This window comes from Bufo gargarizans, chromosome 4, assembly GCF_014858855.1.
Source record: "Bufo gargarizans isolate SCDJY-AF-19 chromosome 4, ASM1485885v1, whole genome shotgun sequence".
Taxonomy (NCBI): domain Eukaryota; kingdom Metazoa; phylum Chordata; class Amphibia; order Anura; family Bufonidae; genus Bufo; species Bufo gargarizans.
Window position 1 is genome coordinate 58,939,919 of NC_058083.1, and position 15,060 is coordinate 58,954,978.

A 15,060-nucleotide genomic window follows, 5' to 3' on the forward strand; every position below is an offset into this window, starting at 1 on the left:
CAGTGTATTATATATCACATTGTATGATGTCACCGTATACCCATATACATCACCTTACTGTGTATTATATCACATTGTATGATGTCACCGTATACCCATATACATCACTTTACAGTGTATTATATCACATTGTATGATGTCACCGTATACCCATATACATCACCTTACTGTGTATTATATCACATTGTATGATGTCACCGTATACCCATATACATCACCTTACTGTGTATTATATCACATTGTATGATGTCACCGTATACCCATATACATCACCTTACTGTGTATTATATCACATCACATTGTATGATGTCACCGTATACCCATATACATCACCTTACAGTGTATTATATCACATTGTGTGATGTCACCGTATACCCATATACATCACCTTACTGTGTATTATATCACATTGTGTGATGTCACCGTATACCCATATACATCACCTTACTGTGTATTATATCACATTGTGTGATGTCACCGTATACCCATATACATCACCTTACTGTGTATTATATATCACATTGTGTGATGTCACCGTATACCCATATACATCACCTTACTGTGTATTATATATCACATTGTGTGATGTCACCGTATACCCATATACATCACCTTACTGTGTATTATATATCACATTGTATGATGTCACCGTATACCCATATACATCACCTTACTGTGTATTATATATCACATTGTGTGATGTCACCGTATACCCATATACATCACCTTACTGTGTATTATATATCACATTGTATGATGTCACCGTATACCCATATACATCACCTTACTGTGTATTATATCACATTGTGTGATGTCACCGTATACCCATATACATCACCTTACTGTGTATTATATCACATTGTATGATGTCACCGTATACCTATATACATCAGCCTACTGTGTATTATATCACATTGTCGCATTCTGTCACGTTATCTGATTCCCAATGTTTCTTATGACGTCGTCTCGTGTGACATCACACCTGATTACGTCTCATTTATCACGTGATGATGTCACTTTCACTCGCTCAGTATTTTTCACCAGTATTTGTAAGACAGAACCAGGAACGGGGACGGACATTAAATAGCAGCCCCCTGTTCCCACCTATCAGAAGCCCCTCACAGCCAATCACACCGCACATTGACCTACACCCTGATTCCTGGGGGACAGAATGAGGTTTCCCAGCCAATCAGCAGAGATGAGAGGAGTCACATGACACATTTAATTGCAGCTCTGACTCTTAGGAGCCTCAATTCCAGGGGAGGGGCAGAACTCCCAGCCAATCAGCTGAGATGAGAATGGTCATGTGACATAGTTGCCTGACGTCTTGATGTCTAGGCAACATGAAGAATCCTCACAGCCAATCAGCTGAGATGAGAATGGTCATGTGACATAGTTACCTGACGTCTTGATGTCTAGGCAACATAGGCAACATGAAGAATCCTCACAGCCAATCAGCTGAGATGAGAATGGTCATGTGACATAGTTACCTGACGTCTTGATGTCTAGGCAACATGAAGAATCCTCACAGCCAATCAGCTGAGGTGAGAAGGGTCATGTGACATAGTTACCTGACGTCTTGATGTCTAGGCAACATGAAGAATCCTCACAGCCAATCAGCTGAGATGAGAATGGTCATGTGACATAGTTACCTGACGTCTTGATGTCTAGGCAACATGAAGAATCCTCACAGCCAATCAGCTGAGGTGAGAAGGGTCATGTGACATAGTTACCTGACGGCTTGAGGTCTAGGCAACACGAAGAATCCTCACAGCCAATCAGATGAGGAGAGAAGGGTCAGGTGACACATTTACCTGCAGCTTTGATACCTAGGCAACAGGAAGAATCCTTTCAGCCAATCAGCCGAGGCAAGAAGAGTCACATGATGTATGTACTTGCAGCCCTGACTCCTTAGGAGCCAGAAGAGCCATGATTGTGAGGGGCCGGTGTCTGAGCCTTTGTTTTTGGTGTGCGGGGGCCATGCAGGGGATTCGATGGCACCCCCTAGCTCAGCTGGTGCAGGACATTAGACAGATGTCATGATTTGTGGGGTGTGTTCTGGCCGCAGCTCCCCTTTAAGTAGAGTTACCTTCTTTTTGGGGTCACACTATGGAGAATGGGTGCGGGGTTCAGAGTGACGCCCACCACGGTTCAGACGGGGCCGGGGCGCGCACACTGATATACGGGGAATTGTGGGGCTTTCCTGTGGTTTGATGTTACATTGCGTTGGCCTTAACCCCTCGTGTCCCGTCAGTGGCGTCCTCCTCGTTACTTCCTGGATCTTGCAGGAAGTGACTCTCTCGCCATGCTGAACCATGTACTCTTAAAGGTACAGTATGTCATGACTTCAGACATTCCTGCCGATTATCCGTTCTCTGGGAAGCGTTGTCATCTCTTCCTATAGGCGGGCGGCTGGTCTGGTCTGAATACGGTGCAGCAGAGGAGGCTGTGCATTATATTGTATTATGTTTTAGTGAAGTCACATGGTCAGGAACATTCCTCCGTTATCTCCCTCGTGAATGGGTGTGTGTGCATGGCCAGCCGTGTTTGTGTGTCAGCTCTTGGGCCCGATGTAGCTATTAACCCCTCACTGCCTGCAGGGATTACGCTGAGGTGAGTGACAGCTGCATTGCCTAGCTTGGGCTGCGATTAACGGGCGTCACCTGGGCCGCCCGAAAACCTTGTGACCTAAGCCGGCGGGTTATCCATTAACGGGTGACACTCCGGCCCCCGACAGGGAGCAAATATGGAGGGCGACAAAACAACATCACCTACAGGGATGGCTGGGTGATGGGGAGGTATCACACACGATAGGCTGAGATACAGGGCGCAGCATTCTCTATCACACAGGATTAGATACACAGCTCAGCAGGCAGTATCACACAGGATAGGATTAGATACACAGCTCAGCAGACAGTATCACACAGGATAGGATTAGATACACAGCTCAGCAGACAGTATCACACATGATAGTATTAGATACACAGCTCAGCAGACAGTATCACACAGGATAGGATTAGATACACAGCTCAGCAGACAGTATCACACAGGATAGGATTAGATACACAGCTCAGCAGACAGTATCACACATGATAGTATTAGATACACAGCTCAGCAGACAGTATCACACAGGATAGGATTAGATACACAGCTCAGCAGACGGTATCACACAGGATAGGATTAGATACACAGCTAAGCAGACAGTATCACACAGGATAGGATTAGATACACTGCTCAGCAGACGGTATCACACAGGATAGGATTAGATACACAGCTCAGCAGGCAGTATCACACATGATAGGATTAGATACACAGCTCAGCAGTCAGTATCACACAGGATAGGATTAGATACACAGCTCAGCAGGCAGTATCACACAGGATAGGATTAGATACACAGCTCAGCAGGCAGTATCACACAGGATTAGATACACAGCTCAGCAGGCAGTATCACACAGGATTAGATACACAGCTCAGCAGGCAGTATCACACAGGATAGATTAGATACACAGCTCAGCAGACAGTATCACACAGGATAGGATTAGATACACAACTCAGCAGACAGTATCACACAGGATAGGATTAGATACACCGCTCAGCAGGCAGTATCACACAGGATAGATTAGATACACAGCTCAGCAGGCAGTATCACACAGGATAGGATTAGATACACAGCTCAGCAGACAGTATCACACAGGATTGGATTAGATACACAGCTCAGCAGACAGTATCACACAGGATAGGATTAGCTACACAGCTCAGCAGACAGTATCACACAGGACAGGATTAGATACACAGCTCAGCAGACAGTATCACACAGGATAGGATTAGATACACAGCTCAGCAGACAGTATCACACAGGATTGGATTAGATACACAGCTCAGCAGACAGTATCACACAGGATAGATTAGATACACAGCTCAGCAGGCAGTATCACACAGGATAGGATTAGATACACAGCTCAGCAGACAGTATCACACAGGATAGGATTAGATACACTGCTCAGCAGGCAGTATCACACAGGATAGGATTAGATACACAGCTCTGCAGGCAGTATCACACATGACAGGATTGGATACACAGCTCAGCAGACAGTATCACACAGGATAGGATTAGATACACAGCTCTGCAGGCAGTATCACACAGGATAGGATTAGATACACAGCTCAGCAGGCAGTATCACACATGGCAGGATTGGATACGTAGCTCTGCAGGCAGTATCACACAGGATAGGATTAGATACACAGCTCTGCAGGCAGTATCACACAGGATAGGATTAGATACACAGCTCAGCAGGCAGTATCACACATGACAGGATTGGATACGTAGCTCTGCAGACAGTATCACACATGGCAGGATTGGATACACAGCTCAGCAGACAGTATCACACATGGCAGGATTGGATACACAGCTCAGCAGACAGTACCACACATGACAGGATTGGATACATGGATCAGCAGGCAGTATCACCAGTATCACACATGACAGGATCGGATACACAGCTCAGCAGGCAGTATACACATGACAGGATCGGATACACAGCTCAGCAGGCAGTATCACCTGATAAGGTTGGGTATGTCAGTACAGCAGGCAGTATCACACATGACAGGATTGGATGCGTAGCTCAGCAGGCAGTATCACCTGATAAGGGTAGGTATGTCAGTACACCGCACACTGTGCTGCTCTGCTGGATCCTGAGGGGTTAATGTTGCAGCCCTGGGTCCTCGCTGCCTTCTGCAGCCTGTGTGCACACAGCTCAGGACAGGACACAGGTTATCAGACTCCGCCCCCTGCGCGCTGCGCGCTCTTCACATGTGTGCGGTGTGAGGGCAGCTCCCGGGCTCAGACAATATATCTGACAACTCCGTAATCCCTGCATATAGTGCTGACAACTGTGGTCATTCCTCCAGCAAGGGGAGATAAGGAGCAGACACCTGTATCATAGAGTACAGTGCTACCAGTATACGGTAAGTTGTAGAGCTCCCCCTGGTGGTCGCTGCAAGCAGACTTTCTTCATAACACTGTGCAGAAGTTTTGGAGCACTGTATCAGGAAATCAGGACCCTGACTGCTACAAAGATCTCATAGGGACTGACCGCAGGAGTACGGAGCCTGAGCCGATGGCGGGGGTCGCTGATAGCTATCCCAGTGTCACTGCACAGTGCGAGACTGTACTCTGTGGTGTTACATAGGACTGCAGGTGACATCTACTACATCTGTACTCGGAGAGCTATCACTGGTATCTGTGGTGTTACATAGGACTGCAGGTAACATCTACTACATCTGTACTCAGAGAGCTATCACTGTTATCTGTGGTGTTACATAGGACTGCAGGTGACATCTACTACATGTTCTGTACTCAGAGAGCGATCACTGGTATCTGTGGTGTTACATAGGACTGCAGGTGACATCTACTACATCATCTGTACTCAGAGAGCTATCACTGGTATCTGTGGTGTTACATAGGACTGCAGGTGACATCTACTACATTATCTGTACTCAGAGAGCTATCACTGGTATCTGTGGTGTTACATAGGACTGCAGGCAGAGGACAGATCAGTGAAGGAACACATCACAGTAGCATGGTAGATGTAGGAGAAGGCGATGAGCTGGCGATGCCTCATTACGCCTCCCCTGTTTCCCTGATGGTGTCTGCCGGTCAGCATCGTGAGGGAGAGTAGGAGGGCGTCCCACTGTTCTGGGATATGGGGGGGGGGCCTTTTATAGGGTGCTGGGGGTGCTGGGAACCATTCTGGAGCAGGCAGAGCCGACAAGGTGAGGCCAGAATCACTGTATGTACGTACTGCTGTATACTGCCGTGTACTGTACCCCTGTATACTGCTGTGTACTGTACCCCTGTATACTGCTGTGTACTGTACCCCTGTATACTGCCGTGTACTGTGCCCCTGTATACTGCCGTGTACTGTACCCCTGTATACTGCCGTGTACTGTGCCCCTGTATACTGCCGTGTACTGTGCCCCTGTATACTGCCGTGTACTGTGCCCCTGTATACTGCCGTGTACTGTGCCCCTGTATACTGCCGTGTACTGTGCCCCTGTATACTGCCGTGTACTGTGCCCCTGTATACTGCCGTGTACTGTGCCCCTGTATACTGCCGTGTACTGTGCCCCTGTATACTGCCGTGTACTGTGCCCCTGTATACTGCCGTGTACTGTACCCCTGTATACTGCCGTGTACTGTACCCCTGTATACTGCCGTGTACTGTACCCCTGTATACTGCCGTGTACTGTACCCCTGTATACTGCCGTGTACTGTACCCCTGTATACTGCTGTGTACTGTACCCCTGTATACTGCTGTGTACTGTACCCCTGTATACTGCCGTGTACTGTATACTGCTGTGTACTGTACCCCTGTATACTGCCGTGTACTGTACTCCTGTATACTGCCGTGTACTGTACCCCTGTATACTGCTGTGTACTGTACCCCTGTATACTGCCGTGTACTGTACCCCTGTATACTGCCGTGTACTGTACCCCTGTATACTGCCGTGTACTGTACCCCTGTATACTGCCGTGTACTGTACCCCTGTATACTGCCGTGTACTGTACCCCTGTATACTGCCGTGTACTGTACCCCTGTATACTGCCGTGTACTGTGCCCCCGTATACTGCCGTGTACTGTGCCCCCGTATACTGCCGTGTACTGTACCCCCGTATACTGCCGTGTACTGTACCCCCGTATACTGCCGTGTACTGTACCCCCGTATACTGCCGTGTACTGTACCCCTGTATACTGCTGTGTACTGTACGCCTGTCCCCTGTATACTGCTGTGTACTGTGCCCCTGTATACTGATGTGTACTGTACCCCTGTCCCCTGTATACTGCCGTGTACTGTACCCCCGTATACTGCCGTGTACTGTGCCCCCGCATAGTGCCGTGTACTGTACCCCCGTATACTGCCGTGTACTGTGCCCCCGCATAGTGCCGTGTACTGTGCCCCCGCATAGTGCCGTGTACTGTGCCCCCGCATAGTGCCGTGTACTGTGCCCCCGCATAGTGCCGTGTACTGTGCCCCCGCATAGTGCCGTGTACTGTGCCCCCGCATAGTGCCGTGTACGGCGTTACTCCTGTATTGTATACTAGTCACCAGGCATTACTCCTGTATTGTATACTAGTCATCAGGCGTTACTCCTGTATTGTATACTAGTCGTTACTCCTGTATTGTATACTAGTCACCAGGTGTTACTCCTGTATTGTATACTAGTCACCAGGTGTTACTCCTGTATTGTATACTAGTCACCAGACGTTAGTCCTGTATTGAATACTAGTCACCAGACGTTAGTCCTGTATTGTATACTAGTCACCAGGTGTTACTCCTGTATTGTATACTAGTCACCAGACGTTACTCCTGTATTGTATACTAGTCACCAGACGTTACTCCTGTATTGTATACTAGTCATCAGGCGTTACTCCTGTATTGTATACTAGTCACCAGGCATTACTCCTGTATTGTATACTAGTCATCAGGCGTTACTCCTGTATTGTATACTAGTCGTTACTCCTGTATTGTATACTAGTCACCAGGTGTTACTCCTGTATTGTATACTAGTCACCAGGTGTTACTCCTGTATTGTATACTAGTCACCAGACGTTAGTCCTGTATTGAATACTAGTCACCAGACGTTAGTCCTGTATTGTATACTAGTCACCAGGTGTTACTCCTGTATTGTATACTAGTCACCAGACGTTACTCCTGTATTGTTTACTAGTCACCAGACGTTACTCCTGTATTGTATTCTAGTCACCAGACGTTACTCCTGTATTGTATTCTAGTCACCAGACGTTACTCCTGTATTGTATACTAGTCACCAGACGTTACTCCTGTATTGTATACTAGTCACCAGACGTTACTCTTGTATTGTATACTAGTCACCAGACGTTACTCCTGTATTGTATACTAGTCACCAGGCGTTACTCCTGTATTGTATACTAGTCATCAGGCGTTACTCCTGTATTGTATACTAGTCATCAGGCGTTAGTCCTGTATTGTATACTAGTCATCAGGCGTTAGTCCTGTATTGTATACTAGTCACCAGGCGTTACTCCTGTATTGTATACTAGTCACCAGGCGTTACTCCTGAATTGCATGCTAGTCATCAGGCGTTACTCCTGTATTGTATACTAGTCATCAGGTATTACTCCTGTATTGTATACTAGTCACCAGGTGTTACTCCTGTATTGTATACTAGTCACCAGACGTTACTCCTGTATTGTATTCTAGTCACCAGACGTTACTCCTGAATTGCATGCTAGTCATCAGGCGTTACTCCTGTATTGTATACTAGTCATCAGGTGTTACTCCTGTATTGTATACTAGTCACCAGGTGTTACTCCTGTATTGTATACTAGTCACCAGACGTTACTCCTGTATTGTATTCTAGTCACCAGACGTTACTCCTGTATTGTATTCTAGTCACCAGACGTTACTCCTGTATTGTATACTAGTCACCAGACGTTACTCCTGTATTGTATACTAGTCACCAGACGTTACTCCTGTATTGTATACTAGTCACCAGACGTTACTCCTGTATTGTATACTAGTCACCAGACGTTACTCCTGTATTGTATACTAGTCACCAGACGTTACTCCTGTATTGTATACTAGTCACCAGGCGTTACTCCTGTATTGTATACTAGTCATCAGGCGTTACTCCTGTATTGTATACTAGTCATCAGGCGTTAGTCCTGTATTGTATACTAGTCATCAGGCGTTAGTCCTGTATTGTATACTAGTCACCAGGCGTTAGTCCTGTATTGTATACTAGTCACCAGGTGTTACTCTTGTATTGTATACTAGTCACCAGGCGTTACTCTTGTATTGTATACTAGTCACCAGGCGTTACTCCTGTATTGTATACTAGTCACCAGGCGTTACTCCTGTATTGTATACTAGTCACCAGGTGTTAGTCCTGTATTGTATACTAGTCATTAGGCGTTACTCTCGTATTGTATACTAGTCATTAGGCGTTACTCTCGTATTGTATACTAGTCATTAGGCGTTACTCTCGTATTGTATACTAGTCATTAGGCGTTACTCTTGTATTGTATACTAGTCATTAGGCGTTACTCTCGTATTGTATACTAGTCATTAGGCGTTACTCTCGTATTGTATACTAGTCATTAGGCGTTACTCTCGTATTGTATACTAGTCATTAGGCGTTACTCTCGTATTGTATACTAGTCATTAGGCGTTACTCTCGTATTGTATATTAGTCACTAACCTGTATAGGATATAATATGCTAGTTACTATTACTCCAGTCATATGTACTAGTCATCTGGCGTTACGCCTGTATTGCATACTGGTCATCAGGCATTACCCCTATTTTGTATACTAGTCACCAGTTATTACTCCTGTATTGTCTACTAGTCACCAGACGTTACTCCTGTATTGTATACTAGTCACCAGTTATTTCTCCTGTATTGCATACTAGTCACCAGGTGTTACTCCTGTATTGCATACTAGTCACCAGGCGTTACTCCTGTATTGTCTACTAGTCACCAGGTGTTACTCCTGTATTGCATACTAGTCACCAGGCGTTACTCCTGTATTGTCTACTAGTCACCAGGCATTACTCCTGTATTGTCTACTAGTCACCAGGCATTACTCCTGTATTGTCTACTAGTCACCAGGCATTACTCCTGTATTGTATACTAGTCACCAGGTGTTACTTGTATAGTATACAAGTCTTGGCCGTTACTCCTGGGGCATACACTGGGTACAGTTTTTTGGGAGTCAGTAAACCTAGGTGACATGTTGTCCTCATTTATGACTTTGTGGCGTTCAGCCAAACACTTTAGTAATTTTCGCCCGGAGCGCGGTATTCATTGAAGCGTCTCTGGGCGACGTTGTAACCTGATCCACAGGAGCGGTATTATAGGATGTGATCCTGTGTTGGTTCAGGTGACGATAACTTTCTGACACTGTTTATCCTGCCGTTATTTAGGACAAAGGAGGAAGATCTGCAAGAACGTCGCCCACAGACACCACTTCTCCCTGGTGCTTTTAATTTTTCTACGGATACAAAGCGAATCTCCGTCTTTAGGATTTTAATTGTGGATTTGTACAGATTTCTCCCGAGGACTCCTCTGTGTCACCCTCCCAGGACCGTGGATCTACAGGAAACACTTCTCAATCATGCTGTCCAATGGTACTATTCTCAACACCAGCAACGCGGACGCGGACACGGACGCTCTCCGGTCACACAAGGTGAGGCCCCTTCATTCAGTATGGCTGCTCCTCGTATCTTCTCTTTATCCTGGGAGAAGCGGGCCTCTGTGACCTCCTTCAGGGTTTGGCTACATTCACACGAACAGGAAAAATGCCCGTGTGGTGGCGATTTTTGTAAGGGCTATTTGCATGGCCAATGAATAGCCGGCAGCAAAAAGTAGGACATGCCAAGTTTTTGTCCATTTTCACGGCCAGACGGACCCCAGTGAAATCGGTGGGCCCATTTTCAACGGCAATTAAGACCGGAGTGCACCCGTCTAATACTGTTAATAAAATACTCCCCTCGATCGGACACATTCTCTGCACTGGCGGCACTTGCCCAGCGCTCTGACGTCACATGTGACAATACGGCGCTGCAAGCGTCATGTCCTGGTGCCTCCAGTGCAGAGCGGGCACAACTGGGGGCTAATGTCCATACTGGGGCACAACTTGGGGGCTATTATAACTACTGGGAGACACTAAGGCCTCTTTCACACAGCCGTGTCTGACCGTGGGGCAGCCGCATGTGGTACACGGACACGTTCAATTGAATGGGTCTGCGATCCGTCCATTCCGCAAAAAGATAGAACAAGCTCTATATTTTTGCGGAATGGAAGCACTCCGTAGTGCTTCCATGGGGCTCCGTTCCGTGCTTCCGTTCCGCACCGCATCTCCGGATTCAAGTGAATGGGTTTGCATCCGTGATGCGGAATGCACACGGCTGGTGACCAGTGTATTGCGGAACCGTAATACGGCCACAGAACGAATACGTTCGCGTGAAAGAGGCCTAAGGGGGCCATTATCTATAATGAGGGCACAACTTGGGGGTCATTATAACTAATGCGGCAAAAAGGGGTGCATTATTTATTCTTGTGGCACTATGGGGGGCATAATATCTATGTACCGAGGGCACTGCAGGGGTTAGGGTTTTTACTTAAAAAAACAAACAATGAAATTGATCTGTTTTTAATAGCGGTTTTTAATGACCGTTAAAAAGATCATTAAAAATACACCGTCGGCCAGAAAATTGATGCACAAATGGTTGAAAAATGGCCATGAAAAAGGGACCATGTGTCTGTGTGAATGTAGCCTAATGGTCCTTCTGCAAGGAGCTCGGAAATGAAAGTGAGAGAAGCTACAGGAGCTCTGGTCGTACTATGTCCACAGAGATATGGAAACCTCATATGGTAGGTAACATAAATGGGAGTGTGCAGGTCCCAATAGATGAACTAGAAGTGGTGGGTCTCCTGGACGCCTGGCCGCTCATCGGGCTATGCACCTGCTATGTAGGCAGCTTGTTATTCTCAGCCTCTTGACTTACAGGGAAACTCCCAAGCTCATTTTAAAGCCTGGAGGGTATAAAGAAGTTAAGGATTCCAGTCAGCAGTCAGAACGGGTGGTGCTTGCGCAACGTATAATTTATCACTAGAGGCCAGGTGTATACTCGTATGTATTCTACAAGCCGAAGTGCACCACTAAAACCGCCATTCAGATCTATCTGGTAAAGTGCTGAACAATGTGGCCGCCACTATGGGTAGTGAAATCAGTGCAGCTCAGGTCAGTCATATCAAAGCCGTAGTAAAGTAAGCTGCATCACGCAACGGTCACAGGACATATAGATACGGTAGATACACGTATATGCAATTTTATTTTCTGATCCTTTTTATTTTCAAGGATTTGTTTAGTGCAGCCACGTGGACCATAGACGCCCACTGACGAGTGTTATGGGTGTGCTCTGTCACCTGTGCAGGGGTCATTGCGCAGGGAGGGGGTGCGCTATGACATCACCTTTTGCAAGTGGTGGATCCTGTGTTTTTTATATATACGTAAATATCATTTCAGCGCTATTAGGCAACAGAAATAGACTTTCTAACAGACAACAGGGGTAATACACTAAGGCCAGCATTCAATACGCAGGCCTTTAACCACAAGCGCGCTGGAGCAAGATACAATTTGCACATTTCTGCCTGTTCTGCGCCAGAAAATCAAACCTATGACGCCGGGTGTAAATTATAGAGGCCATACCACATACCGTAACGCCATGGCCATGCGGTTAGAGTCCCATAAGATTGGAGGAATGACCCACCAGAGGATCAGACTGCTTCAGTGTAGAACCTGTGGATCTTTCTTTCCCAGTGCAGGACCTGTGGTTCAGACTATCCTAGAAGATAACTTATGGTTCAAACTGTCCCAGAGGAGAAAGTTTGGTTTACTGTCCTAGAGGAGAACCTGTAAACGGTTCTGTCCCAGATGAGATCCTGTGGTTTAGATTTTCCTAAAAGAGAACCTGTGGTTCAGACTGACCCAGAGAAGAACCTGTGTTTCAGACAGTTCCACGTGAAAATATTTGCTTTAGACTGTTCCAGAGGCATACCTGTGGACTGTTGTGTCTCCATCGAGGAACTGTGTTTCAGACTGTCCCAGAGCATGAACTGTTGTTTAGGTTTTCCCAAAAGAGAAGCTGTGGTTAAGAATGTTTAAGAGAAGAACCTGTGGATAATTCGATCCCAGAGTAGAACCTGTGGATAGTTCTGTCCCAGAGGAGAATCTGTGGTTCAGATTGACTCAGAGGAGGACCTGTGGATCTTTGAGAGGAGAACCTGAGGTTCATACAATTACAGTGGAGAACCTGTGGTTCAGATTGTCCTGTAGAACAACTTGTGAACTGTTCTGTCCCAGATGAAGACCTATGATTCAGAGTTTCCCAGAGAAGAACTTGTGCTTCAGACTGTCCCAAAGGAGAACCTGTAGTTCAGACTTACCCAGAGGAGACCCTGTGGTTCGGATAATCCCATATGAGAATCTGTGGTTCAGACTGTCCAAGAGGCATAACTTTGGATTGCCATGTCCCAGAGGAGGAACTGTGGTTCAGACTTTCCCAAAGGAGAGCCTGTGGTTTATATTCTGTGGTTTATAGTAGTCAGACTGTCCCAGAGGATGACATGTGGTCCATACTATCCCTAATGAGAACCTATGGATTATTTTGTGCAAGTGGGGAACCTGTGGTTCAGACTATCCCAGGGAGAACCTGTGGTTCATATCATCCTAATAAGAACCACGGAGAATAGAACCGGTGGATTGTTCTGTACCAGAGGAGAGTCTGTAGTTCATGTTGACCCAGAGGAAGACCTGTGGATCTTTCTGTCATACTTAGGTTCATACTGTCCCAGAGGAGAGCTTGCGGTTTATTTTTCCCCAGAGGAGAATCTGTGGTTTCTACTTTCTCAGAGGAGTTCTTATGGCTTAGACTAGGGATGCTCAACCTGCGGTCCTTCAGCTGTTGTAAAACTACAACTCCCACCATGCCCCTCTGTAGGCTGATAGCTGTAGGCTGTCCGGGAATTATGGGAGTTGTCGTTTTGCAACAGCTGGAGGGCCGCAGGTTGAGCATGATAGACTATCCCAAAGTAGAATCTTTATGTCTGCTGTCCCAGAGGAGGTCCTGTGGTTCAGACTTTACCAGAGGAGATCTCGTGCATCTTTCAGTCCCATAGGACTGTGGTTCTGACTGTCCCAGACGAGAACCTGTGGAGCATTCTATCCCAGAGGAAGATCTATGGTTTTAGACTGTCCCAGAGGCGGACTTGTGTATTAGACTGTCCCAGACAAGGATCTGTGGTTCATAATGTCCCAAACCAGGACCTTTGGGTTGCATTGGCCCAGCAGACAACTAGATGATTTGAATGGCTCGTTAAAAGTGTATTGATCTATTGGGGGACCACAGAACTAAACTAAAACCTAGACTTAACCCAGGAGGTATACATTATGGCTTTCCAGGTTACTCACATTGTGCTCCTGATATGTTTTTTGTAGGGTTAGCACAGTGTATTATCATAGTTTTGGGGGTTCTTTCTGTTATATTATTATATTATTTCAGCTGGGGTACTTGGCTTAATAGCATTGATAAACCCGTCTCTAGATAGAGAGCCAGAAGATCTATGCTATAACAGAGCCCATCAGGTCCATCAGAGAAAACCCACGTGATGCATGTAGTCATGTCTGATGACAGTGATGTGGGCTGATGGTTATGTGATGATGATATAGCGATTCAGTTATGGTCATGTTTGACGATAATTATGAGGTAATTATGTTGATTTCTGATAATGATTATGAGATTGTAATTTCTGTTGTTGATTTGAGATCATGGTGATATGCGTTTTATGGTTATGAGGTCATGGTCATGTCTGATGTTTATGAGGCCATGTCTGGTGATGGTTATGAGGTCACAGTAATGTCTGGTGATGGTTATGAGGTCACAGTAATGTCTGGTGATGGTTATGAGGTCACGGTCATGTCTGGTGATGGTTATGAGGTCATGGTCATGTCTGATAATGGTTATGAAGTCATGTCTGGTGATGTTTGAGGTCATATTGTTTTCTGATAATGGCTATAAGGTCATAGTCATTTCTGTTGCTGATTTCTGAGGTCATGATGATATCTGGTGATGAGGGTAAGGCTGTGAGGCCATGGTCATGTATGGTGATGGTTATGAGGTCATGGTATTATAGTATGAGGTTATGGAGATGTCTGGTGATAATTATGATGATTATTGAGGTTAAGGAGATATCTGGTGATGGTTATGGGTTTCTAGTCATGTCTGGTGATGTGATAGGGGGTTATAATAAGCTTGGGTTGTTGAAGCATATGGTCATGTATGGTGATGTATCTTTGTTGGTAAAATATACAGGCAAACCAACCAATCTCTGCTGTAAAGACCTGATGATGTAGCAGTGCTGAATGTGTCAGTTATAGTTTTTGGGCTGTATTGTTTGCATGTTGTGATAAAAAGATTGACAATAGTGTACTAGGTTTATCTGCAGTCTAGTTAACAC

General features: G+C 45.9%; 1 protein-coding gene across 5 annotated transcripts in view; it reads left to right on the plus strand.

The window, feature by feature from the left end:
• Window positions 1-15,060, plus strand: part of DNMT3A (DNA methyltransferase 3 alpha) — a 122,879-nt gene that overhangs the window by 7,219 nt on the left and 100,600 nt on the right. For 4 of the 5 annotated variants that reach the window (XM_044288865.1, XM_044288868.1, XM_044288869.1 and 1 more), the window contains exon 2: window positions 9,966-10,228. In XM_044288865.1, the coding sequence (XP_044144800.1) occupies window positions 10,157-10,228 (72 nt within the window). In that variant the 5' untranslated portion in view covers window positions 9,966-10,156. Of the gene's footprint in view, window positions 1-2,479; window positions 2,614-9,965; window positions 10,229-15,060 lie in introns of those variants that run through there. The other variant, XM_044288866.1, reaches the window with a different exon arrangement.